Consider the following 26,471-nt stretch of genomic DNA (forward strand, 5'->3'; position numbering starts at 1 on the left):
GGGGGCGGGCCGAGTCCAATGAGGGCGGCGCCGATTGGCTAGGAGAGGGCCCTCGCTTCCCGTCAGCCAATAGGCGCGCGGGACACTGCTCCGCGCGTGAAGCCGGGCAGAGGGTGAGTGGGTGAGGGCGCCGTGAGGGGACCCGCTCCGGCCCTCGCAGCCCGCGGGCGGCGGCCGGGCCCGGCTCGCTGCGGGCGGCCCTTCCGCTCCCCGAGCGGCCCCGCGGCCCGGCCCGCCCCCCTCAGCCGTGCGCCGGGCCCCGGGCAGGAGCCGCGGCGGTGGCCACGGCCCGGGGCCGGGCTCGGGACAACCGGGGAAGCGCCGCTGTTGCAGTCAGGCCGTGTCCGGTGAAAGCCGTCAGCACGTGGGGCTCGATTCAGCCCCAGAGGGCCTGGGGGGTGGTTCATGGCGGCAGACGGGGGGATGGGTGTTTCCACACCGAGACAATGATGCAGTTTCTGATTTTTCCTCTTTATCGCAGCCTCTTCCAGCCAAGCGCCAGGTCTGTCACTGCGCCAGCCCCCGGTCGGAGCGGAGGACGGGAGCAGGAGGAGGGTTGGCTGTCGCGTGGTGCCTCTGGGCTCCGTCCTCAACCCCGTGCTGTGCTGGCTGGGTGGCTCGAGGCGAGCCACTCGTGCCATGCTCAAAAACCCCAGGAGTCGAGACACGGGGAAAACTTGGGCACCTCAGTCTTCCTCAGGGTTCTGGGTTACATCTCCCAGGGGACCATCCTCGCAGCAGGAATAACTCGCCCAGTTTTCCAGTCTGACTAGCCCCCCATGGCTCACGTTTCGGGTTTCGCTCCATTTGATTTAGTTTGCGCAGACCAAATACACCAAAAAATGGTGTATTTTGGGAAAAACTCGTTCTGGCTCCTGCCTGTAACATCTGCAGGAGCGGGCTGGACTCTCTCCCCTTGTGTGTAGTTCAAACCCAAGCTCGTGAAATATTTATACCTCGTACCGTGGGTCTTACATCTGCACAGGCCCTGTGGCAGCGCAAGTGTTCTCAAACCCCGTTTGGCCGTGGTTTCTAGAGTAACCCTTCCAAACGCTCCTCCACCCCTGCAGTAATTCTCGCAGCAGCCGCCTGCCTGCCGAGGTATGTGATGGAGGGACAGAAATAGCAGGGATTTCGGGAGCAAGTCCCAGCTGAGGGGAGGGCCAGAGCGTCAGGGTTACTGCAGTTAAAGCCCGGTATTTACTCTACATGGGCAGGAGAGGATTTTATGTATTTTTAAGGAAACGTGTGAGTGGAGCCTCCACCCCTGCACCAAAGGCCTGATTCTCCTCCTTGCAGGCTCTTGCAGAGGACGTATAAAACCTTGGCAAGGAAGGCAGGATGTTAACCTGCTGTGATAAATAGAGCAACAGCCCCTCTGTTGCGCCGAGCCCACCCTAACACCAGGAAAGGCTCCAGAGCCTGGGATTTAAATCAGCCTCTTGCAAAGCTCCGATGTTTATTACAAGTGCCCTTTCTGATTCCCTTTGAATTCCCCGTCCTCATTGCTCCAATTAACCCCATCTGTTTGTCTGGTGTCTTGGAAGGGAAGAGAGCACGTCGTGCTGCTGCGGGCCGGCCGTGGCTCTCGGCAGCCACGAAGCGAAGGCGCTTTGCGACGCCGCTGGCAGGTGCTGCTGGCTTTTGCTCTAACTCCTGCTTCCTCCCTGTACTGAACTGCCTCCAGCTGCCACAGGACTCGTCCACCTCCTCCTCCCTGTGCCCCAGACTGTGGGTCTGGGTCCTGTTGGCAGGATTGAGTTAGGAAAAAAGTGGCTTTTTTTGGCAGGATTGAGTTAGGAAAAAAGTGGCTTTTTTTTTTCTAGCAAAAAGGAAGCGGTGCTGTGTTTTTACCCATCTTCAGCCACCCTGCAGCATCTAACAGCTGCCCTTGGGTGCCAAGCGGCGTGGTCCCTGTTCGTGGGGGACGGTGCAGGCAGTCGGTACCCACGTGCTGTATGTACAGAGTTTTTTGAGGCTGGCAGCTCTGGTGTCTGGATGGAGAAGTGACACAGGAACCAGGTTGGGCAGAGATCGTTGGGTTTTGGGGTATGTGGCTCACTGGGAGAGGTGGTGGGAGCTGAGTCTCCCTTCCTCTGGGCAAGACGAAGCTGAGTGGTGCCTACCAGCAGCCTGTGGCTCCTGGCCAAAGATGATGGAGCCTTTTTCTTCTCAGATGCAAGAGGCAACAGCCCTAAGCTGGGATTTGGGAGATTCAGGCTCCTTGCCTGTGAGTGTGGCATCACCCCGAACAAGGTGACAGCAAAGTTGGGGCCTCTGTTCTTTGGGATTTGCAGGACTTGGCTGCACAAAGCCCTAAATGCCCTTGGCTGGGGCTGGTGTTGGTCCATGGGGGCTGCAGAGGGGGCACTGGGGTCTGTTCTAACCCTGCTGTGGCTGTTGCCTTTTTGGGGGTGCAGAGCACCTTGCTTACCAGAGTCCCCGCTCCCGCCCGCAGCTGCCTCTGCATCGCTGAGCCTTTTGGTTGGGAAAGGGCGCAAGCAAGACTGAGAGGGTCGCAGAGAGGGTCGCAGGGTTTGGATTGAGTGGGGAGGGATCTCGGTGCAGAAACAGAGAGAAGTCGGCCGAGGGGTTACTGGCTCCCTCCCAGCCCCAGGGCTGGCAGCGAGTGCCAACTCTGTGGTTAGTGCCATGTTTGCAAGCTCACAGACACATGTTTGCTGCTCGGAGCCGGGATTTCTTGGGTCCTTTGGGCTGCCGGTGACCGAGCTGGCTCCTGGGTAGCGTGGGGATGCGATTTACTCGCTGGCTTGTGTGCTTTGTGTCCCGACTGTTGGAGGTGGCTTCTCTCCTCTTCCCCTGTCGAGATCAAGCAAGGCTCTCCCTCGTAGTCCTCACATTTCCCGGTCCCGGCTGAGATGTTGTCTGAATTCTTCCCCTTTGTCACTGATCCTGAGTCGCCCTTAACCCTGCCAGAAATTTCCTCTTGATTTCGGGTGCTGTAGGTGAGGCTGTGGCTCGATGGGTGCGGGTGCTAAAGCGGAATGAGTTGCATGGAGCTGCGGATAAACCAGCTGGAGGAGCTTAGGGCTGGCTCAGGTTGCACATCCAGAGTTAGGAGGGTCCAGGGAAACCTGATTGAACCCAACACTGTTCTTCAGCCTGTACAACAGGGGTGCACAACTGAGGGGGGTGCCAAAATTGTGCTGATGTCTCAGGGACGCCCTGAGAACGTAGGAAAATGAGCTTTGAATGTTTGGGATGAGTATTTGATGTGCACAGCATGAACAAAACGGCCCTGTCCTGGTGTGATGTTAAGCTCTTTTCTTTCCATTTCAGAGCACAATGTTCCTGGTCGGACTCTCGGGTGGAATCGCCTCAGGGAAGAGCACGGTGGTGGCCATACTCCGGGAACTGGGCTGTGCCGTGATTGATGCCGATGTTATTGCCAGAGAGGGTGAGTTTGGCATAGCTGATCTCTCTCCGAGGTTCCCCTGACGACTGGGATCGATGGGGGAAGCGCAGACAGCAGAGGGTGCTCTGGCTACGTTAGAGAAGTGTTTTCCTCCCATGTCGATAAGGCTTCGTGGAGCAGCTGTCTCAGGGGGATTGGAATTAGGATACATTTTTAATGAATTAAAAAAAAATTAAGATCTTGTCCTGATAACAAACACTGTGGGGAGATCTTGCCCCGAGTTTCCCTCTCCTGGAGTGTGATGCTTCCCAGCTTTGAAAGTCGACTCCGGGTGAAATAAACAGGGTTCTCTGTAAAGCCGATTCCCTCAGCTAACCTGGCGTGCCCCAGCACACCCAGCCCGTACCTCGGTTACTTAGGTGGGAATTTCCCTTTGTGCTGGGTGTCACTTGTTTGGCAATACGAGGGATCAGTCCACAAAATTACTTGTGCCTTCATGCTCTCAAAAAAAAAAAAAAAAAAGAGGCTCCAAGTATCCCAGACCAAAGGGAACTCAGTCTGTGCCTGTGCACTGCCCACCTGCTCTCCCAGTGCGCTCTTCCAGCTGCAGAAAAGACCCAGAACTCCAGCTGTGTTGTCCCGGCAGCACTGGAGCAGCCCCTGCTCTCCCGCTGAGCTGCGTGCCGCAGGGCAGGATGCCAATCCCTCCGTCCCACGAGATGACCAGGCGAGCAGTCGCTCGGGAAGGGCCGCCGATCCCGCAGGCGGAGGGTTTCGGGTCTGCGGTGGTGCAGGCGGTGTCGTTCTGAAGTGCCGGCGCTGTTCTGTTTGGTGAAGGACTTACCGTGCCGCCGCGCAAAGCCGCGACGCTCTTAGTGTTTTATTGCACCGGGATTCCCCTCGAGGTGCAGAAAATGTGCTGGAGGTGCTAAAAGCCCTGGGAGACGATGGGACAACACTACAGATAGTCGGTGTCGGTTTTCTGCCAGTCGCTTCATTCTTCTCTAATTCCTTTTTTATATGTGTTTGTTGACTATATGGACTTCACCCATCCTGAAACTGCCTCCAAGTGAAATTCCATGGGAGAGAGAAATTGGTCTTAAAGACTTTTATTAGCTTGGCCTGAGGTTACAACCTGTGGCAACGTTCCTGGATTTGGGAGAGGAAATTATATACGGTCTGTCGTTCTCTGTGGTTAGCCTCAGCTTGATCTTAATTATGGTTTTATTACTGCGTCCTTTCTGTTGGTGATTTTTTGGTGGCTTTAAAATTACACACTCGTGTAACGTCAGAGTCCCTGCAAATACCTGTGGGGACCTGATCTCTTGGAAGGTTTCTGTGTTCATTCTCACGAAGGATTTGGTGACTGAGGCAAAAGGTAGTAAAAACCGTTAGTGGCGGCCAGAGCCAACTTGTAGCAGCCAGGCTGTAGAATCATGGAATCATGGAATGGTTTGGGTTGGAAGGGACCTCAAAGATCATCCAGTTCCAACCCCCTCTGCCAGGGGCAGGGACACCTTCCGCTACACCACGTTGCTCAAAGCCTCATCCAACCTGGCCTTGAACACTTCTAGGGATGGGGCAGCCACAGCTTCTCTGGGCAACCTGCTCCAGTGCCTCAGCACCCTCAGAGGGAAGAATTTCTTCCTTAGATCCCATCAAAATCTCCCCTCTTTCAGTTTAAAGCCATTGTCCCGTGTCCTGTCACTACACACCCTTGTCCAAAGCCCCTCTCCAGCTTTCTTGTAGCCCCTTTAGGTACTGGAAGGTGCTGGAAGGTCTCCCCGGAGTCTTCTCTTCTCCAGGCTGAAGAGCCCCAACTCTCTCAGCCTGGCTCCATAGCAGAGGTGCTCCAGCCCTCGCATCATCTCCATGGCCTCCTCTGGCCCCGCTCCAGCAGCTCCATGTCCTTCTGATGTTGGGGACCCCAGAGCTGAAGGCAGCACTGCAGGGGGGTCTCACGAGAGCAGAGCAGAGGGGCAGACATAGTAGGGCAGCAACATGGGGTCAGCGCTGTGGTCACCTAGCGCTGAAGTTTTCAGCTAAAATAAACCTGATGCTGGTCCTGGTCCCTGTAGGATCTCCCTGCTCATCTCCTCGTCCTGCAGGCAGTGGGAATCGGCTCAGCCCCATTGCTGCCCGTTCCGTGGCTGGTAGCCGTCCGCGAGTCCTCCCGCCCTGCTGCCCTCTGACCCCAAGCAGCAGCACGCCCACGGGAGGGTTGTGGCGCTGAATTAATGTTTTGTGAGACGCTTCGATCTCTCGGGTGTCAGCCCTCAAAGGGACCTTGGGCTGAGAGGGCTTTTTTTGCAGACACTTTCCTGCGGCACCGATGCCAGGTGCCTGCCAGGCTGCAGTGCTGAGCCACGCCAGGCTCGGTTCGGCGCATGCTGGCGGGTGGGTGTGCTGCCCACCGAGGGGAACGAGCTGGGTTATTTAATGAACAAATCTCGTTTGGGGCTGGTGCAGACACCAACTGTGCCATACAACCGGCTCTAACCTCCGGCTGTTTGGTGTTGTCAGTGGTGCAGCCCCACTTCGCGGCCCATCGGCAGATAGTGCGCTGCTTTGGCCCTGAGATCCTCCTGGAGAACGGAGAGATAAATCGCCAGGCTCTGGGAAACATCATCTTCTCCCACCCGGAGAAACGGCAGCTGCTCAACTCCATCACCCACCCAGCGATCCAGAAGGAGATGCTGAAGCAAATCCTGAAGTACTTTGTGCTAGGTAAGAGGTGCCAGCGCCCCGGGACTCCTGCCCAGGCAGGAGCTGTCCCTGTTTGCTCTGCCGTTGGTTTTGAAGTGGGGAGAGGGACTGGGAAGGAGAAAGGGAACGGACGTTGAGTGACAGCCTTTGTGCTCTGCCACTGGTGGCCTTTCGCATCGGCGTTCGGAGGGTTCCTTCCTGCCTTTCACTGCTGCCCTTCACCTTCTTCCTCTTCTATGGCTGAAGGTACATCTGCAGGGCCAGAGAAAAGCATTGTGAGGCCTCTCCGGAGATTACTTGCTGGATAATGTCACACCTTCCGAAATGGCCAAACGTTCTTCCCTGCCCCCAACCTCCCTGGGCTTCGCCGAAAGCTGCGGAGCCCTTTTGGTTTAGATAAGGTGAGAAACGGGCTGACAGCTGTGGTTTCCAAAGTCCCGCTCTTTTCCCCTGATAAATCTAACAAATACAGCTGTCAAACTCGGTCTAATCAAACGCCAGATAAGATCACCAGCTGTTTGGGAGGTCTCCGTGTAGACAGGAGGATGTCTTAATAGAGTCAGTCTGGTTCTGCGGCGCTTATCAAAGCCGAGCCCTGTGACAGCTGAATAGGCCGGTGCCAGGGGCACCGCAGGGGCCGCGCTCTGCTGCGGGGCGACGAGGAGGAGGAGGAGGAGAAAGCATGAAGGAGGCAACAGGCCGGAAAGCCGGGAGCCAGAGATGGAGTCTTGAACCCGGGGCTGCAGGCTCAGGAGGCGGATGCTGTCCTGCCTCTCGGCGAGAGCACGGCGTGTCTCCAGCAGGCTGCTTTGTCCTCATTAGTCAGGTTTTAATGATTTGGGATAGCTGGATGTTGTCCCTGAGGATCGCTGGGTAAGGAAAGCTCTTATCGATCAAGCTGTAGGGCAGCAAGAAGTCTCTCCGGGCGGAGATGCTGGTAAAATGGTGGCTTATTGGATGATGATGTCTTTGTCCAGGCTTTTGTTGCCGTGACCGGCTCGGTTAGGGCGTTTGGGTTGTAAAGAGGGGACACCAGCCAAACTGGAAATGTCCCTGCGTCTGGGACACACGTGGGGGAGCGAGGTCCTGACTTGCAGCTCGTACTCCGACGTCCCCACATGCTGCCGTCTGCCGGAGAATCGGCACTTCGGAAGGGCAGAGGCATGTGGAGAGCCTGGGGTGGGCTGCCAGGGTCCGGGACAACCGTGGCTGGCAGTCACCAGCTCCCCTCCACCGGCTGCTCTGTGTGGTGCTGGTGGTTTTAAACCAAACTGACCAGTTTTGGTGAGGTTTTGAGCCCTGGGGCGGTGCCCGGAGGCATCCCTGTGTTTCAGTGTCACGGCTGTGAGAGGTCTGCAAGGATTGCCTTGCTCCCCTTGGAAAAATGGAACAGCTTAACCAAAGCTTTCCAAAAAGGGAAGAACACTGAGCTGGGAAACACCGGCTCAAAGGACCGCAGCCTGGCCAAGTCTTGGACATGTGAAAGAGAGGAGCACATTCTGCTGTGGGCACTGCTTCCCTGGAGAGGCCAGCAGCGACGGCGCGGCTGCCGCCCTCGCCAGCCAGGCACAGCCGCTTCCATCCGAGCCTCTCGTTTCAGCTCCTCATTATATTTCTGCAGCTTCACCTTTGGTCTGAGATCATCCAGGTTAGGGTTTGTTGTTTTTTTTTTTTTTTTCCTCTGGAAACTTGGAACGAAACCATTTCCTCCCTCTGGGAGGGAGGAGGGCAGCCGGCTCTGCTCTCCTCTCGGCTGTGATCGCGGAGCTGCAGAGCTCTCCGCTTGCTTTGCTGGGGCAGCCATGGCCACGGCGCGTGTGCAGCACGAGGGATTTGGGAATCCAAGTAACGCTCTTCCCTTTTTTTGAGGGGGTGTTGTCATTCCTGCAGGGTACCGCTACGTGATCCTCGACATCCCTCTGCTCTTCGAGACCGACAGATTGACCAAGTTTATGAAATACACGGTCTTGGTGTATTGGTAAGTGCCATGTGAGCCACGAGGACTGGGATGCTGGAGGGGCCCGTCACGTCCCTCTCGCTCCGGTGAGGATTTAGCTTTTCTGAAGGCGTGAGAAGCGACACCTTCCTTTGTCCTAGTGTCCGAGGGGCTTCTTACTGGGGTTTTCCCAAAACCTGGCACCACCGTACGGGGGAAATCTCTGTCTTTGGGCCTTCCACAACCTCCACTCCCCTGGCTGGGGCAGGGTTTGGGGTGCTGCCTTGGCGTTCCGGGCAGTGGAATGCCGAAATCCCGCAGTGGGGTCAGCCTGGGCAGTGCTGCAGGTGCTGGCTCCATGGCTCTGAGCACAGGATGCCTGCACCAGCTCCAGAATGAAGCGGGGAGCGTCTCTCCCCCACGCTTTACCCCAGTTTTTCCCCCTCGTGCAGAGGAAGGCAGGCAAACCCCCTCTTCCCTCCCGCCCCCCCCCATCTCAGAACCACCCTCCCGCCCCGGCAGCGACCCGCCGACGCAGCTCTCCCGGCTGATGAAGAGGAACGGGCTGTCCCAGGCGGAGGCAGAAGCTCGCGTCGCCTCTCAGCTGCCTCTGGATGAGAAGCTCAAGTTAGCGAGTCACGTCATCGACAACTCCGGGGACCGGGAGAGCACGCGCCGGCAGGTCCTGGGGCTTCACGCCCGCCTGGAGGATTCCCTGGCTTTCCTCTGGGCACGGCTGGCGGTGGGCACGGCTGTCGCCGGGCTTGGAGGGCTGGTGTATCTGTTCCTCCGGCATTTCAGCTCTTAATTCACCTTTTCTTTTTGTCGCGGAAGAGGTCTGAATTTCCAGGTTTGAAAAGGGCAGGGAAAGGCCACCTCTTCTAATGAGCTGTGCCAGCAGAATGCAGACAGTGGGGTGAGGCGTCTCCTTGCAGACTTCCCAAGGTGAACTTAACGGGTTTTTTTCCTCTGCACCGTCTTCCCTCTCCTTTCTTCCTGCTCAGGTTCTTGCCCTCCAGCTGTGCCTGTGGGATGGGAGCGCTCCCCTTGCGCGGCTGCGGCCCGTGGAGGGGCCGAGACCCTCGTTGTTCCCCCATGGATCTGTACGGTGAATTTAGGCACTTTAGTGTCTTCCAGGACAATCTCTTAGCTGGTGGTGGCCTCTAAGCTCCTGTTTCTGATCCCCTCCTCGCTCGCAGCCCCAGCTAATCTGAATTTAGGGATTACCCCTTCTTTCACGTTGATTTCATGGAAACATGTTAAATATTCCAGGGAGGGGGACAGACAGCACCTCATTTCACATGGGTTAGGTGTTCAGCCGGCTGCTCGCCCTCCCTCCTGCCCCCTATTTCTGCCATCATCACTTGTGGCTCACCCTTGGGATTGGATCCAAGGGGCTGATCCATCCCCGGAGCGCGCCGAGCCCCAGGACCTGCCTCGTCGAAACTCATTTACTGCTGTTTGAGTTTTCCTTCGGCAGCACTTTCCCCGCGGGAGCGCAGGAGCCCGGGCGAAGCGGGTGCTGGTTCTTCGCGTTTGTTTTAATAAAGTGCTAAACAGCAGCGGGCTCCCCGCGGCGCTGCTACCTGCGGCTGCCAGCGCTGCTCTTTTCCCGTTCCCAGATCGTTCCTATGCCCGGGCACGGCTGCGCTCTGTAAAGTTCACCGCGCGCAAGCGGAGCTGACGTGCGCGCTCGTGCTTTTTGCCCTGCTACACATCCCTGTGGCAGTCCCAGGGAGCTTCTCGGAGCGTCGGCTTCTGCCGGGAGCTTCCTTGGCGTTGGGGCACCAGGGCTTTGTGTCAGCTCCAGACACCCCACGGTGCGGGTCTGGCTTCTTGGGATGCAATCCTGGGACTTGCTGTGGTCTTCCATGGTCAGCCCTGTCCTGCTGCCACTCCCCTGTCCCAGCATTTTGAGAAAGGTGGGTGCTGCCAGCCCCTGCCCACCTCCTGCCTGCCTCCCCAAGACCCTCCGGGCCACCTGAGCTCCCGTTCCCCCTCCCCACACTCCTGCCTGGGCTGGTTGGCCCAGCATGCCGGGCCACAGCAGAGTGAGGCAGCGTCCTCCCTGTCCCCAGCGCCAGCTTTTGGGCACAGGCCCCTTTCCCAGGGCGTCACAGCCCTCCCCAACCAGCACGTGCCCCTTTCCAGGGCTGGGCACCCTTCCCACCCCCTCCACCCTCCTCTGAGCCAGGCCCTGCACCCAAAGGTCCCGCGTCTCGCTCGCCTGGGAGACCTTGTGCAGCTACAAAGCTTGAGCACCCCCAAACTGGGGCACCCATCCCAGGTACCCCAGCTTTTCGAGCCGTGCTGGGGGGCAGCCGTACGCAAGCGATAACCCTCTGCCAGTCCCTTCCTCTGCTTTTTAATTCTCTCTAATTGCGGTGGCGATGCCAGGAGCCCCTTGCAGCAGCCATAAATCAGGGCTGAAGCAGGACGGGCTGAGCCCGCGATAAGCTCCGATTGCTTTGCCCCCCCGGCACGCCGCCTCCGCGATAAATGGGGCTGCGACGAGGCCGGGGGGTGGGAAAGAGAAAACGAGACAGGTCTGTAATCGCATTTGGCGCTTCGCTCCTGCCCTGCTGACGTTTGCCAGCTGCTAACGCGTTTAGCGGGGCCGAGGGAGCCGAGCGGTCGCAGGGGGGGCCCCACGGTGCCCGCTGGGGCTGGCGTGGCCGTGGGGTGCCTGGTTTGAGGGTGTCGGCTGAGCTGGGGGTTGAGCTCCCTGGGTGGGCTGTGTCCCCAGGCATTGACACCCACCAAGGAAGGGCTCCTGAGCCTCCCATGGGTGGGTGCCGTGTGGTACCCAGCTGTGGCAGCTGCCCTGGCATCACCCTGGCATCCGCAGACCCATCTGGGTCCCGCTCCCGGGCGAACCTGCCGTGGGGACGAGCTGACGGGACACCCCGTGTCCACCCCCATGGCCGTACGGCCCAGCCCACAGCTGTCCCCTGCCGGTGACATGGCTCGGCTCCGTGGGCTGCTGGGTGGCACCGACAGCTCAACCGGTGGCCGTGGAGGGGGCCCAAAGGGCAACGCGTGTCCAGCTGGGAGGGGAGACGCCCCAGCTGAGACCCCTGTGCTCGTGACACGGGTGCTGGCAGAGGCCCGGGGGTGCTGCACCGTGTCCCCTAACGCCAGCATGGCCCCCCGACCCCCTGCGCTGAGGCCGCCCCAACTCGCTGCACCTCCCACCATCGATCGGGCCGCGGCCAGTCCGGCCCCTGGCACCGGGGGCTGTTTGCGGAGGGAGCCGGGCGCTGCGCTGCCAGCACACCAAATATTTGACTGCTGCAAATTGGCGGCTGGATCAATCGCGCTGCGGCTGTCGGGGCGATCATGACAGACGGCCGCCCCTCCTGCTGCACCCGCTCCCGCTGCACCCCCCCCCTGCACCCCCTCCTGCTGCACCCGCTCCCGCTGCACCCCCCCCCTGCACCCCCTCCTGCTGCACCCGCTCCCGCTGCACCCCCCCCCTGCACCCCCTCCTGCTGCACCCTCTCCCGCTGCACCCCCTCCTTCTGCACCCCCCCCTGCACCCCCTTCTGCTTCACGCCCCTGCTGCACCCCCTCCCACTGCACCCCCTCCTGCTGCAACCCCCCCCACTGCACCCCCTCCTTCTGCACCCCCCCTGCACCCCCTTCTGCTGCACCCCCCCCCCTGCACCCCCTCCTGGTGCAACTCCTCCCCGCTGCACACCTTCCCTGGGGCAACCTCTCCCTGCTGCACCCCTTCCCGCTGCACCCCCTCCCTGCTGTACCCCTTCTCCAAAGCACCCCTTCCTCAGGGCACCCCTTCCCCAGAACACCCCCTCCCTGCTGCACCCCTTCCTCAGGGCACCCCTTCCCCAGAACACCCCCTCCCTGCTGCACCCCTTCCTCAGAGCACCCCGTTCCTGGAGCACCCCTTCCCCAGAGCACTCCTTTCTGAGTGCACCCCCTCCCTGATGCACCCCATCCCAGTGCCCCCCTTTCCTGGGGCACCCCTTCTTCAGAGCACCCTATTCTTGGGGCATCCCTTCCCCAGAGCACCCCCTCCTTCACTGCACCCCTTCCTCAGAGCACTCCCTCTTTGGAGCACCTCATCCCAGTGCACCCTTTCCCCAGAGCCCCCCTCCCTGCTGGAGCACCCACTTCCCCAGAGCACCCACTTCCCTGGTGCACCCCCTTGCCTTGGAGCACCCTGTCCCCAATGTACCCCCTTCACAGTGCACCCCACTCCTGGAGCACCCCTTCCTCAGAGCACCCCCTCCCTGGAGCACCCCCCTCCCTGGTGCACCCTGCTCCTTGCTGCACCCCTTCTCTGATGCACCCTTTCCCTGGAGCACCTTGTCCCCAGAGTAACCCCTCCCCAGTGCACCCCGTTCCTGGAGCACCCTGCACCTGGAGCACCCCTTCCCCAGAGCACCCCAGCACCCATCATGGGGCACCCACCATGTAGGTGGGGTCAGGGTGGACATCCCGGAGCTGGCAGGTGTGTCCGCCCTCCCTGGGGCTGTAGGGACACGGTGACATCACCTGGTGGGGACTGTCTCCAGGCGTGGGCTGGGTGGGGGCCCCAGTACCCAGGAAGGAGGGGTCCCCTGGGGGACAGGCACACGGGCTGAGTGTGGTGTCACCAGTGTCCCTGCATGGCCCCCAGTGTCACAGGTGTCACTGTCCATGTGTGGTCCCTGGGGTGTCATGGGTGTCACTGTCCCTGCGTGGTCCCTGGAGTGTGGCACTGTGTCACTGTCCCTGCGTGGCCCCCAGTGTCATGGGTGTCACCATCCTGGTGTGGTCCTGGGGTGTGGCACGGTGTCACTGTCACTGCATGTCTCCAGGTGTCACAGATGTCACTGTCTCTGCATAGCCCCTGGGCTGTGGCACTGTCACCATCACTGCATGGCTGCAGGTGTCACGGGCGTCACAGTCCCTGCGTGGCCCCTGAGGTGTGGCACGGTGTCACCATCACTGCATGGCTGCAGGTATCACGGGTGTCACCATCCCCGTGTGGTCCCTGGGGTGTCACGGGTGTCACAGTCCCTGCGTGGCCCCTGGGCTGTGGCACTGTCACCATCACTGCACGGCTGCAGGTGTCACAGGTGTCACCGTCCCTGCGTGGCCCCTGGGCTGTGGCACAGTGTCACTGCCACTGATCGGCCCCCGGGCTGTCACACCGTGTCACCGTGGCTGCACAGTCCCACTCGTGCTGCACAGCTCCGCGGTGTGGCACAGCGTCGCCGTCGCTCCCTGGGGTGTCACACAGTGTCACTGTCACTGCGCAGCGTGCGGGGTGTCACTGTCACCGCAGGGCCGCCGGCTGCCACGCACTGTCACTGCAGCTCCCGTGGGTTGTCACCCGGAGTCACCGTCAGTGCCCGGTGCATGGGATGTCACACAGCGCTATGTCACTGCATGGCCCACGGGGTGTCACCCGGTGTCACTGTCACTGCCATCCCGCAGTGCATCACCCAGTGTCGCTGGCACCGTGTGGCCCACGGGGTGTCACCCGGTGTCACCGTCACTGCACGCCCCGGGGTGTCGCACACCGATACCCCCCAGTGCCGCCACTTGCGCGTCCCATGGCATGCCGCCCCGTGTCACTGCGCACCCCCCAACCGTGTCACGCCCCGGCCCCCTGCCCATGGGGCACCCTGGGGACCGCAGCCCAAGTCCCCGCTGCTCCCAACCCCACGTCCTCCTGGGCGGACACGTCCCCGAGCCTGTCCTCTCCTGCCACCCAGCTCTGCTGCCAGGTGAGCAGCCGTATCCCATCACTCACTGGCTGGCCCAATCAACGTAATTAATTAGCGGGGCTGGCAGCCCTTAATTGCCGCGTGGTGGGAGGGTGACAGTCCCCACCGCGCCTGTCATGAGAGGCAGTGTGACGGGGACAGAGATGGGGGGATGTGGCACCCCCACCTTGCCCCCCCGCCTGCAGCTGGGCTCCCTGCGTTGGGCGAGGGACGGTGCCCAGCGTTGGGATATGACGTGCTGGCATGTCTGCGTGGTCAGGGCTAAAGTAGCCAACTGGCTAGCCAATCAGCCTGCTGCTGGCCAGCCACCAAGTCCCTTGGGTCATCTGGCCAGCCAACTGGTCAACTGGCCAACCGGCTAGCCAATCAGCCTGCTGCTGGCCAGCCACCAAGTCCCTTGGGTCATCTGGCCAGCCAACTGGTCAACTGGCCAGCCAGCTAGCCGAACAGTCTGTTGGTCAATTAGCTGGCCAACCAGCCTGGTAGCCAACCAGCCCGTTGGTCAATTGGCCAGCCAACCAGCCTGGTAGCCAACCAGCCTGGTGGTCAACTGGCCAGCCAACCAGCCGCTAGCCAAATAGCCTGTTGGTCAACTGGCCACCCAAAACGCCAGCTAGCCAAACAGCCTGTTGGTCAACTGGCTAGTCAACCAGCCTGGTAGCCAACCAGCCTGGTGGTCAACTGGCCAGCCAACCAGCCAGCTAGCCAAACAGCCTGTTGGTCAACTGGCTAGTCAACCAGCCTGGTAGCCAACCAGCCTGGTGGTCAACTGGCCAGCCAACCAGCCAGCTAGCCAACCAGCCTGTTGGTCAACTGGCCAGCCAACCAGCCAACTGGTCAACCAGCCAACTGGTCAACTGGCCAGCCACCCAGACAGCTAGCCAAAGAGCCTGTTGGTCAACTGACCAGCCAACCAGCCAACTGGTCAACTGGCCAGCCACCCAGCCAGCTAGGCAAAGAGCCTGTTGGTCAACTGACCAGCCAACCAGCCTGTTGGTCAACAGGCCAGGCAACCAGCCAGCCATCTAGCCAGCCAGCCAGCCAGGCAATCAACCAGCCAACTGGCCAGCCAGCCAACCCACCACCTAGCCATCTACTGACCAGCCAACCAGTTAGTTGGTCAACCAGCTAGCCACCTGCCAGCTAGCCAATCAGCTACCAACCACCCAGCCAGCCAACTGACCAGCTAGCTAGCCAGTCAGCCATCTAGTTGGCCTCCAAACCAACCAGCCAGCTGGCCAACCAACCAGCCAAGCAGTTGGCCAGTCATCTGCCTGCCAGCCAGCCAACCAGCCATCTAGCCGTGCAGCTAGCCAGGTAGCCAAATGGCCAGGTCTCTAGACAAGCGTGCAACCAGCCAATGAGTCATCCATGTGACTGACCAGCCAGCTAGCCATCTGGCCACCAGCCAGCAGGCAGGCAGCCAACCAGGAGCACCATCTGCCCAGGTCCAGCCAGGCACTGGGACCTGCCTTGCCCTCGCCTCCGTCCTGCAGCCCTGTCCCTGCGTGTCCCTCCTCTCCTGGGCTGCATGTTGGGTGGGGACACCTCCGGGTGCCCATGCCGGTCACCTCCCTGCTGCCCCGCTGAGCTCTGGCACACATCACAGCACGTGGGCACTGGACACCTCCCAGCCCACCCTTGACCAGAGGCACCTCCAGCCCTGGGGTTTTTAAGCCCGTTTTCTCCCCAGCCTGGCACCAAGAGGTGAGCGTTGGCTCCTGCCAGGATCATCTCCACCTCAGGATTGTTGCGGGGGGCTTTTCCCTGCTCCTGTGTTGATCCATGCTGGTGCCATATCTCCCCCGGCATCCACAGCCTGGGAAACTCATTAATTCCTACTTTTAGTCATCTCTGCCTCGCAACGAGGCTGTTGTGTCTTCTCCGAGACGGAGGTGATGCAGGTCTGGCGAGTGGTGTCCCTCCTTGGGACCAAGGGACAGCGGGAGAGGAGATCCCAGCCTGGTCTTCCAGCCCTTCTCCTGTGGGTGGCAGGATGCATGGATGGATGTGTGGACACGGCGGGGTGGATGGATGGATGGATGGATGGATGGATGGATGGATGGATGGATGGATGGATGGATGGATGGATGAGGGAGGGAGGGAGGGAGGGATGTGTGGGCAGATGGATGTGTAGATGCACAGGTGGATGAATGTGTAGATAGATGGATGTGAAGACGGATGGAAGTACATGAGTAGAAGGAGCAATGTGCAGATGACTGCATGGATGTGTGGATGGACGGATGGATGAAGGATGGATGGATGGATGGATGGACAGATGGATGAAGGATGGGTGAAGAATGGATGGATGGATGGATGGATGGATGGATGGATGGATGGATGGATGGATGGATGGATGGATGGATGCCCCCAGGGTGGTGGGAACCAGCAGCAGAAGCCCCAAGTGGGAACTCAGGAGCCCTGGCCATATTCCCAGCTCTGCTCCAGCCCGTGCAGACCAGGCTCCCACTACCCCAGGGTGTCCTGCCCACCCCAGCTAGGGGGGACCAAGGGCCCAGCTCTGCCCTCGCTGCCCACAGCCGAGTGCCCCCACCCTCCCATGGCCCCTCCCAGGCCCCATCCTGGGGACACAACATGATTTTGGGGGACAGCACCCAAAATCATTGGCGTGGGCTGACATCGGGGTCGTTAGTTATTTCTGGCTCTGAGTCCTAATTACTGCTGAGCCATCAGCACCCCCTTCCCCGCCCCGGGCTAACCCATGGCGGTGGGACCAGGCTGCGGGTGCCATGGTGCCATGTGGGCGCAGTGCCCGTGTCCAACCTGGCCACGCGTGGTCCTACAGGCAGCAGCAGTGGCGGTGACTCCTGCCTGGCCACAGTGCCGGGAGGGGAAACTGAGGCACGGGCACCACGTCCACCCCACAAACACCCCCATCCTGCCCTGACCCCCCTCGCCCTTCCCCAAATCCTTCTTAATGAGCCAGTGCTGGGGGGACACGGCCACCCCCCTTGGCTGAACCCTCACCCCCCCCACCCCAGCACCGGCGTCCCCTCGGCGTCACCCACCCACCTGCCCGCGTCACGCTGCCAAAGCAAACAGCCGCGGGCTCGGCCGCGCATCGATTCTGCCGGAGCTGCTGTTTGCTTAACCTTTGCAGAGGAGCGGCGGCGGCCGGCGTCGAGCAGAGCTGCCGCCGCAGCCGCTGCAGCCGCCGCAGCCACCGTTGTCACCGCTGCCACCGTTGTCACCGCCGCCACCTCCCGCCTTTGTCCCTTTTTCCCCTCCTGCGCTCCCAAACGTGGCCCTTGGAGGTTGTCCCCAGGTGGATGGAGCTGGAATGGGGGGGGCTGCACTGCGGACGGGGATAGGGAGCACCCCGGGGACACCAGCCAGGGTCACCTGGGGGATTGTCCCCATCCTTAGGGTGCTGCTGCCCCAGGGTGGCGTTGAAGCCATCCTGGCTCTGCGGTGTCCCTACAGCCTGGGGACGTGGTGGGCCGCGGTGGTGGCTGTGTCATGGGGACAGGGTGGCCCTGGGGTGGTGGTTATGGCATGGGGACATGGTGGCCTGTGGTAGTGAGGTGGCCTGGGATGGGGATATGGTGGCACAGCATGATGGCTATGCCATGGGGACACGGTGACCTATGGTAGTGAGGTGGCTTGGAATGAGGACTTGGTGGCCTGGGGTGGTGGCCATGGCATGGTGGTCCATGGCGGTGAAGTGGCTTGGGGTGGTGACCATGGCACAGGGACATGGTGGCCCGTGGTGGTGAGGTGGCTTGGGGTGGTGGCTGCAGCACGGAGATACAATGGCCCGTGGCAACGAGGTGACCTGGGACTGGGACACAGTGTCCCAAGGTGGTGGCCATGCCACGGGGACACAGTAGCCCATGGCAATAAGGTGACCTGGGGCTGTAGCCCCACCACGAGAACATGGTGGCCAGGACCAGGGACGTCCCCTGACCCTCCAGCTGAGACGGGTGCCCTGATGCAACCAGGACCCACCTGTGTCCCCACGGTGGCCACCCTGGCCCCACGCAGAGCCCCCTGCCCACCGGGGCCACCGCAGCCCCGTGCCGGTGGGTGACTCACGCAGCCCGCGACCTCGGCAAGGCGTATTTTTAGGCGCTCGTTAAAAAAGAAGGATAACGAGGAAGGAACGGGGAGGGGGGACACACAGCGACGGAGAAAAGAACCGGGGAAGTTGCTGGTGACATGACGGTGACAGCTGGGGGGGTGACGCGGGGCTGGCAGCACACCCACCCGCAAATAATCAGCCCCCCCCAAGCCTCGTTAAGCCCCCAGGAATAATTGCCTCCTTAAAGCTGACTAATTGATTTTTACACGCTGATTAAATTAAAGCCTCTGCAGGAGCTGGGGGGGGACGTGGGGGCAATCGATGGGCTGCCGAGTGTCCCCCGTGTCCCCCCCTTTGTGGTCGGGGGGGCTGAGGTCCGTCCCCTACGTGTCCCCTAGTGGCACCCGAGGCGGGTGGGTGTTTTTGGGGAGGAGGGGGTGACGATGAGGATGCGCCCTGCTGGGAAGCTCACCCGTGGGTGCCACTGGGGTTGATGCCACCTCGGCCGTGGCACCTGGGGCCACCGAACCCCCGCAGCGGGTGGCACCGGGAGCGGCACCCCCGGGCTGCTCTATGCCTGTGTGTCCCCCCGTCCCTGTCCCCGCTGCGTGTCCCCCCCGCCGGCCTTGCGTCCTTCGCTCACCCCAGCGCTGGCGGCGGCTGTCACTTGCCATCGCGTCCTGCTGTCCCCACCGAGGCTGACGGAGATGGCGGGCGACGGAGCGGGCGCAGCCGCGTGGCCCTGTGCCACGAGCCCGCGGGTGCTCGGCCCCCCGGGGACAGCTCTTTCGCGTGGCCCTGGGTGGAGCTGTGCCCACGGTGGCACCCGTGGGTGCCCTGTTGTCACTGCGCCCTTCGCCACTGGCGGTGGCATCCCGTCCCGCCAGCCCGTGGTTGACCCCCATGGGTGCTCCTGGGTGGTGGGTGCTTGGCCAGGCGGGTGCCAGCTGGGGTGTCCCAAACTGTGGGTCCTCTGAGCCCCCGTGGGAGGGGAAACTGAGGCAGAGAGGCGGGACGGGCTCTGGGGATGCTCTGGGGACCGTCCCGCGCGGGTTCGCCCCCGGGGGGGCGCAGGTGACGGGTCCCGGTGGCGGCCCCAGCTCCCGGACCCGGGGGGGACGCGGCCGCTGGGTGCTCGGGGGCGGCGGGGGCGGGGGGAGACCACGCCGGGGGGAGGACGGTCCGCGCGGGGCCGGGGCAGAGGAGGGGTCCCCGGCGGGGGGGGGGGGGGCCGGCGGGGCCGGGATCCCACGCAGAAACCGGCGGTCACGGGTGGGGAGGGCGCGGGCGGCACCGCCGGGGGGGGCCGCAGGGGGGGGCGTGGCGGAGGGGGCGTGTCCCGCTCGGGACGGGGCGTGGCCGGGGCGGGACTGGGCGTGGCGGTGGGCGGGGTCCGAGGGCGTGGGCGTGGCCTGGGCGGGCGCGGGGCGCACCGGAGCCAGCGGAGCGCAGCGGAGCGGAGCGGCCACCGCCGCCGCCACCCCCGAGCCCCCCCCGCCCCCCCGCCGCCGCCGCCCTGCTCCCCCCCACCGGCACCATTCCCACCCCCGGGCGACAGCGCGCCCCGGCCGGGCGGCGGCTCAGCCTGGGCCGGAAAACTTTACTGGCGGCCGCGGCGGGGGTGGTGATGGTGCTGGTGCTGGTGGTGCTCATCCCGGTACTGGTGAGCTCGGCCGGTACCGACGGCCGGTACGAGATGCTGGGGACCTGCCGTATGGTCTGCGAGCCCTACGGCCCCGCCGCCGCCGCTCCCCCGCCGCAACCGGCTGACCGCGGACCCCTTCCACCGCCCTCCACCCTGGTGCAAGGTCCCCAAGGCAAACCGGGGCGACCGGGGAAACCGGGACCACCGGGACCGCCGGGAGAACCGGGACCGCCTGGACCGGCGGGGGCGCGGGGTGAAGTGGGACGACCGGGACCCCCGGGATTACCAGGACCGGGCGCTACGGGTGCGGTGAGCGCGGCTACCTACAGCACGGTACCGCGCGTCGCCTTCTACGCCGGCCTCAAGAACCCCCACGAGGGCTACGAGGTCCTGAAGTTCGACGACGTGGTCACCAACCTGGGCAACAGCTACGACGCCACCTCCGGCAAGTTCACCTGCGCCATCCCCGGCACCTACTTCTTCACCTACCACGTCCTCATGCGCGGCGGCGATGGCACCAGCATGTGGGCCGACCTCTGCAAGAACGGTCAGGTAAGGGCTGGCCCGTCCAGCTACGAGCCCCGCCGCGGGGACAGGAGCTGTCACTGCCCCTCGTGCCCCGGAGAACGGCTCTGGGTGCGTCCTCAGGATGCCCCGTCCTTTTCCTAACCCCAGGGATGCATCCTCAGGGTGCCACATCCTTCTCCCAGTGGTGATGCTGGGCTCTGGGTGCTTCCTCGGGGTGCTCCGTCCTTTGCTCGGTCTCACCCCAGGGTGCTCCATCCTGTTCTTGGTGGTGGTGATGAGCTCTGGGTGCATCCCTGGGGTGCCACATCCTTCTCCCCTGGCCGCCGAAATGCACCCTTGGGGTGCCTTGTCCTTCCCTCAGCTCTGGAGATGCACCCCAGGGTGCTCTGTCCTTCTCCCACTGGCGATGGTGGGCTCTGGGTGCATCCCTGGGGTGCCCCATCCTTTTCTCAGCCCCAGGGATATACTCCCAGGATGCTTCGTCCTTCTCCCAGCTGGAGAGACGCACCCCCGGGGTGCTCTGTCCCTCTCACGGTGGCAATGATGGGCTCTGGGTGCATCCCCAGGATGCTCTGTCCTTCTCCCAGCTGTGGAGATGCACCCCTGGGGTGCTCTGTCCCCCTCCCAGTGACATGACGGGCTCCATTTGCACCCTTGGGGTACCCTGTCCTGCTCCCAGCTCGAGAGATGCATCCTCGGGATGTTCTGTCTTTCTCCCAGCCCTGGAGATGCACCCTCAGGATGTTCCATCCTTCTCCCAGTAGCGATGAGGGGCTCTGGGTGCACCCCCGGGGTGGCCTGTCCTGCTCCCAGCCCCCAAGATGCCCCCCCCCGCGATGCCACATCCTTCTCCCAGTGGCAGCGATGGGCTCCGGGTACATCCCCGGGGTGCCCATCCTTCTCCCATCCCTGGAGATGCTCCCCCGGGTGCCCTGTCCCTCTCCCAGTGCTGGGGACACGCTCGGCAGCTGTCACTGTGCTGCCTGATGTGTCCCCAAGGGTCCCCTCGGTCCTTTCCTTGGCTCCAGAGGCGTGCCCCGCTATGCTTTTGGGGTGCGTTGGGGTGTCCCCGCTGTGTCCCCAGGGTGCCCTGCCCTCCCTGGCCGTGCCATCATCCCTGCTGGGACCCCCTGGGGGGGACAGGGCTGGTCTGCAGGGGACAGTGTCTGCAGTGGCCTAGAGGGGGGCAGCACCTGCCCCAATTTTGGGGTGCTGCACCCTCAGCCCGGAGCTGGTTTTGCTGCTGCTGTGTCAGGACAGATGTCCCCATCCCCAGCTGGGCTGCGTGGAGACACCACAGGGGGGGACACCCCGAGGCTGGCTCCATCCTTGTCCCCCTACCCCGCTCCAGCATCCGCCGCCTGAACCCCATCCATCCGAAAATCCTCCGGATCCCAAGTTGCAGCCCCTCCCTCCCCGTGGTTTTCGGGCGATGCCCGAAACGCTGCCCCTTTCCCACACCATGTCCCCCCAGCAGTGACAACTCGAGGCACAAGACATGGCCGTGACCCCCGAAATGTCACCCAAGCTCAACTCCCTCAGGTGTCACCGCAGCTGTCATCCTCACCGGGATTCATCCCACCCTGCTCCCGCTTCCCATCGTTTTCTCCCAGCACCGAGCCCTGCGGTCCATCCCCGTCCCGAGGACGTGCGACACCGAATTAACCCAAAACTGAGTTATCAACCCCCAAAAACAGCCCGGGGTGTGGGGGGAGCGGGAGCCCTGACACGGCCACCGCGCTTCACCCCTCGGCTCTGAAACCCTCCGAGCCGGGAGCGCAGCGGGAGCAGAAGCCGCTCAGCATTTTTTCTCCATCCAAACAGTTTAAATTTTCTTCTTTTTTGGTTTTTATTGTCTCTCCCCCAACTCCAGCCCCAAATTTTAGGGGGTCCTGGCGATGCTTGGCACCACCGGCTCTTTCTCCCAAGCAACATCCATGTAACTCTGGACTGAGCATCCCCAAAAAACCACCTCACCCCCTTTTTCCTCCCCCAAAATTCCACCCCCAAAATATTTTTGGGACCCCCCCCCAGCTTCCCACCTCCACCCACCCCCCACCAAGCTCTGACCCCCCCAGCTTGGCGGGGGATCGATGCACCTGGGCGCTATTGGATGAATTTCCAGAAGCTACGGAGCCCCTCGTCGAGAGGGACCGCGCTCGGTCGGGCGCGCGATGCAGCTTAATTAACCGCTTGTTAATTACTAACGAGGGATCGCTGCTCCCGTGTTTATAACGAAGCGGTTCAGGAGGCGGGGGAGCGCTTTGGCGAGCTGGCACCGGCGGGAGCGTTTAAAAAAAGGTACCCCCAAAATACCCCCAAAAATTAAAAAATGGGGTTAATTAGGGGTTTGTCCCCAAAAATCCCCCATCCCTGGCAGGGCTGGGGGGGGGCTGAGGGATTTCCTGGTGGAAAAGGATCGATCCCGGCATCCTGCGAGGGAATTAGAACTTCGGGGTGCCCCTCTGACCCCCCACTTTCCTCTGGGCACTGCGGGTTTTGGGCGCAGGCCGTCACCCCTGCGTCAGGGCTGGAGTTAATGAGAGCCAGGGGAGCCCGGAGCTGCTCCTGGTGGTTAATTAGCATTAATTATTCTTATTTGTATTAGCCTGTAGCGAGGGCAGTGGGACTGGGGGGAAAGTGGAGATGCTGGATGGACGGATGGACAGGGTGGGGGTTGAAAGTGGGTGGATTTGGGGTCCCCATGGGGGGTGAGGGCCGTCCCGGCCGCCCCGAGTAGCCCAGGGGGCGTGTGGCCGTGCCACGGCTTGAAGAGGGCCACAGCCGCAGGGAGGTCCCCGAGCGACCCCGGCTGTGGGGACACAGGGACCTGCCAGGGGGTTCTGGTGGGCACCCACTGCCGTGCCCAAGGATCCTGGGGGGGCACCCGCCACCGCACTTGAGGGGCCTTGGGGGTCCTGGGCCGTCGTGGCCACGGTGGCCGTGGCCCCAAGGCACTGGGCGTCACCGCGAGTGGCTTGGCACCCCGCTGCCCGCATCCCCCCAACAGCCCAGGGCCCTTGGGTGCAGGTGGCCACATTGGGGACCATCCCACGGCGTCGCCTGGGCCAGTGACCCCCCCTGAGCGGTGTCACCGGGGCCAGCGACACCCCCCCGAGCGGTGTCACCGCAGCCAGTGACAGTGGCTGCAGCAGAGCCAGCTGCTGGGGCCGGGGCCTGTGTCCCTCCCCCCTGTGGCTCCCACCTCTGGGGGCTGCGCCTGGCTGTGGCATGGGGAAACTGAGGCATGGAGCAGGATGAGGGGGATGAGGCGATGGCGGGAGGGACGTGGTGGCAGCCCCCACCTCCTCTGCCGCCGCGGTGCCGGGAGTGGCTGAGCCCGGTCCCCGCGCTGCCATTTATCTTCCCTGGTTAGCGTGAAGGGCTGGCGGGCGCACGGTGACGAGGCGGCTCCTTAACGAGGGAAGACGGATGGCACCGGGTGGCTCTGGCTGCAGCACAGGGAGATGATGGTGGCAAAGCCTAGCGCCAAGTGGCTTTTCCTGGTTCTCCTTCCCCCCTGCTTCTTCCCCCCCCTCCTCTTCCTCAGCACGACCCCAGGTGAGGCAGCATCCGCTGGAGATTGGGGCTGACTGAGATTCACCGTGTTCCCTCCTGGGGACGGGGACCCTCCTGGTGGCGGGGTAGAGCAGGGTGACTTTTAACAGGGTGACAGTGTTGGTGATGGCACAAGGAATGTGGCTGCGTGGGTGACAGCAAGCCCTATGGGACCACCTGCTGGGCCATCAGTAGGTTCCAGAGTTAACAGTGTCTGCCCATGCCATCGCAGGCTGCCTGTGGGCTCGGGGAGATGCAGCTGGGTTCCCAAGGAGGAGAAGACCCCTGGGAGCCCTGTCCTGGGGGCAAAGGACAGCAATCCATGGGGACATTCCTCCTTCCTCTGCTGGCTCTGAGACCCTGCAGCCACTCGGCGGTGCCTCCTCACCAGGCGTGAGCCAATTAAGAGCCCGTTCTTGTCGGCTGTAATTAGGAGCATCTTCTCCCTGGTGCATCGCTCTCACATTTCACTTGGGCTTCTACCTGCTGGCTTGTCACTGTCACCCGGCGCCGCGCGATCTCCCTGTGAGGTGCCGGCGCAGATTTCATTACCCACATCATTCCGCAGCGGCAGCGGGCTCCAGCCACGGAGCCTCTCTTCCCGGCGGTTACGGTACCTCCGGCTCTGCCAGTGTCTCCCGGCCTTGTTTTCCGGCACCGAGGAAATATTTACTGGGGGGAGCATCCCGCCCCGCGGCGGGCTGGGATCCGGGTGAGCAGCGAAGCTGTTTGGGGGGGATTTGAGCTCAGCCCTCGCCCCACGTTCGTGGGCTCTGCGAAGCTTGTGGGAAGATGTGAGGGGATGCGCCCAGTTTGTCACGTTGGTTCGGGGCTGGGCTGGGCTGGGATAAGGGGTCCTGGAGCTGAGCCATGGTCCTGCATCCAAATGGGGAGTTGGGGTCCTGGGGCTGAGCCATGGTCCCATATCAGAGCTGTGGTCTTGCATCTGAATCTGGACTCGGAATCCTGGGTCTGAGCGGTGGTCCCACACCCGAACCTAGAGCCGGGGTTCTGCAGCTGAGCGGTGGTCCCGCATCTGAATCCCGACTCAAGATCCCATGTCTGAGCCATGGTCCTGTATCTGAACCAACTCAGGGTCCAGTGTCTGAGCCATGGTCCTGTAGCCAAATCCAGAGATGAGGTCTCATGTCTGAGCTGTGGTTCTGCATCCAAGCTTGGAGTCGGGGTGCCACGTCGGAGCTGTGGTCCCACATCTGAATCTGGAGATGGGCTTTTGTGCCTGAGCTGTGGTCCCGTGTCTGAATTCAGAGCTGTGGTCCCGTGTCTGAGCTGTGGTCCTGCATGCAAACTGGGAGACAGGGTCCTATATCTGAGCCATCATCATGCATCTGGATCAAGAGGTGGGCCCCGTGTCTCAGCTGTGGTCCCACATCCAAACCCAGAGCCATGGTCCCACATCTGAGCCGTGGTCCCACATCCAAACCCAGAGCCATGGTCCCACGTCTGAGCCTGTCAGCTCAGGCAAGAGCTCTGGGTGATGCCCTGAGAAGCCACCTCCATCCGGGAGCCGTTCAGCCGCGGGTGGGGACCCCACGCCACCCCGGAGCTGGCGGACAGCCTCCCTGGCTGCGGGTGAGCGGGGACCCTGGGTGTCCCGTGGGATCCGAGGGCTGAGCTGCCCCCAGAGCTGGGTAACGCGGTGTCCCCTGCGCAGGTGCGGGCCAGCGCCATCGCGCAGGACGCCGACCAGAACTACGACTACGCCAGCAACAGCGTCATCCTGCACCTGGACGCGGGGGACGAGGTCTTCATCAAGCTGGACGGGGGCAAAGCCCACGGGGGCAACAACAACAAGTACAGCACCTTCTCCGGCTTCATCATCTACTCGGACTGAGCCTGGACCCACGGCATCGCCCCATGGCCCCCCAGCCCCACAGCATCCCCCTGCTGCTGTCCAGCCCCACGGCATCCCCCTGCAGACACCCAGCCCCATGGCGTCCGCTCACAGCATCCCCCAGTGACCACCCAGCCCCACGGCATCCCCCCGCTGCTGTCCAGCACCACAGCATCCCCCCGCCCACTGTCCAGACCCACAGCATCCCCTCCCACTGCTCTCCAGCCCCATAGCCTACCTGCTACTGTCCAGCCCCACGGCATCCCCCTACGGTTGTCCAGGCCATCTACGATGCCCCAGACCCCCCTCACTAATTCGGGGCTGGGGGGGCTGCATGGGGCTGGGGGCCAGCAAGAGGCTGGGGGTCCCCCCTGCGCTGCCCCACTGCACCCCCATCCCCTGGCTCTGCACCCCGCTTAGCCCCACGGCACCCCACTGCCTGCTGCCTCCCCACAGCCGGGGTGACGCCGGGGGGTCCCCGCCAGCGTGTATATATGTACAGGACGCGCAGATGTCTCGATACAGGTGCCCCGGCCCCGTGCTGGGGGGCCGTGCTGGGGGCAGGGAGCCGTCTTGCTGCCCGACCCCGGGGCGACTCCCTGGTAAAGCAGAGCTGTGACCTCTCCCCGTCTGCTGTCTGTGTCCCCGCGCTGGGGCTGAGCCGACGGCCTCCACCCTGGGGACAGGGTCCTCCTGCCGCCCGCTCCCCGATCGACCCCAGATCAGCCCAGCCGGGGCGTACCAGGATGGGCTCGACCGTCCCCAAGCGCCAGTGTCCCCTCTGCCACCTCCGGTGGGGACGCTGAGGGTGCCACCGCCACGTCCCTGTGCCCAGAGCCCCGGTGTCGCCATGGAGGGGGTGTCCTCCCCGGGACACGGCGTCCCCACTGCGAGGGGCAGGACGCGGGCAGAGCCGTGGGGACCCTCCGGCATGCTCACCCGTCACCGCCACCGCGGCGCGGGCAGGACGTGGCCCAATTAGAGGTGACAGCGGTGCCGGGGGCCACTGGCCGCCTCCCGAGCGGCTGCAGCGGGGTTGGAGGACAGGAGCCACTGGGACGCGTGGGTGGCCCTGGGCATGGGGCGA

General features: G+C 62.7%; 2 protein-coding genes across 3 annotated transcripts; both read left to right on the top strand.

Annotated features, from left to right (window-relative positions):
* Nucleotides 1–450: 450 nt before the first annotated feature.
* On the top strand, nt 451–9,225 carry DCAKD (dephospho-CoA kinase domain containing). 2 transcript variants are annotated; one of them, XM_086626589.1, is made up of 5 exons: nt 451–502; nt 3,301–3,418; nt 5,900–6,103; nt 7,973–8,060; nt 9,023–9,225. In XM_086626589.1, the coding sequence occupies exons 2-5, from the start codon at nt 3,307–3,309 to the stop codon at nt 9,183–9,185; spliced, it is 567 nt and encodes a 188-aa protein (XP_086482715.1). In that variant the 5' UTR covers nt 451–502; nt 3,301–3,306; the 3' UTR covers nt 9,186–9,225. The 2 variants fall into 2 exon arrangements, with proteins under 2 accessions (XP_086482715.1, XP_086482714.1); XM_086626588.1 differs by having other exon boundaries at nt 8,541–9,063.
* A 10,200-nt stretch (nt 9,226–19,425) lies between these two features.
* On the top strand, nt 19,426–25,384 carry C1QL1 (complement C1q like 1). The gene is made up of 2 exons (XM_086626619.1): nt 19,426–19,995; nt 25,205–25,384. The coding sequence occupies exons 1-2, from the start codon at nt 19,426–19,428 to the stop codon at nt 25,382–25,384; spliced, it is 750 nt and encodes a 249-aa protein (XP_086482745.1).
* The last annotated feature ends 1,087 nt before the right edge of the window (nt 25,385–26,471 follow it).

This window comes from Tauraco erythrolophus, chromosome 25 (genome assembly GCF_009769465.1).
Source record: "Tauraco erythrolophus isolate bTauEry1 chromosome 25, bTauEry1.pri, whole genome shotgun sequence".
Classification (NCBI taxonomy): Eukaryota; Metazoa; Chordata; class Aves; order Musophagiformes; family Musophagidae; genus Tauraco; species Tauraco erythrolophus.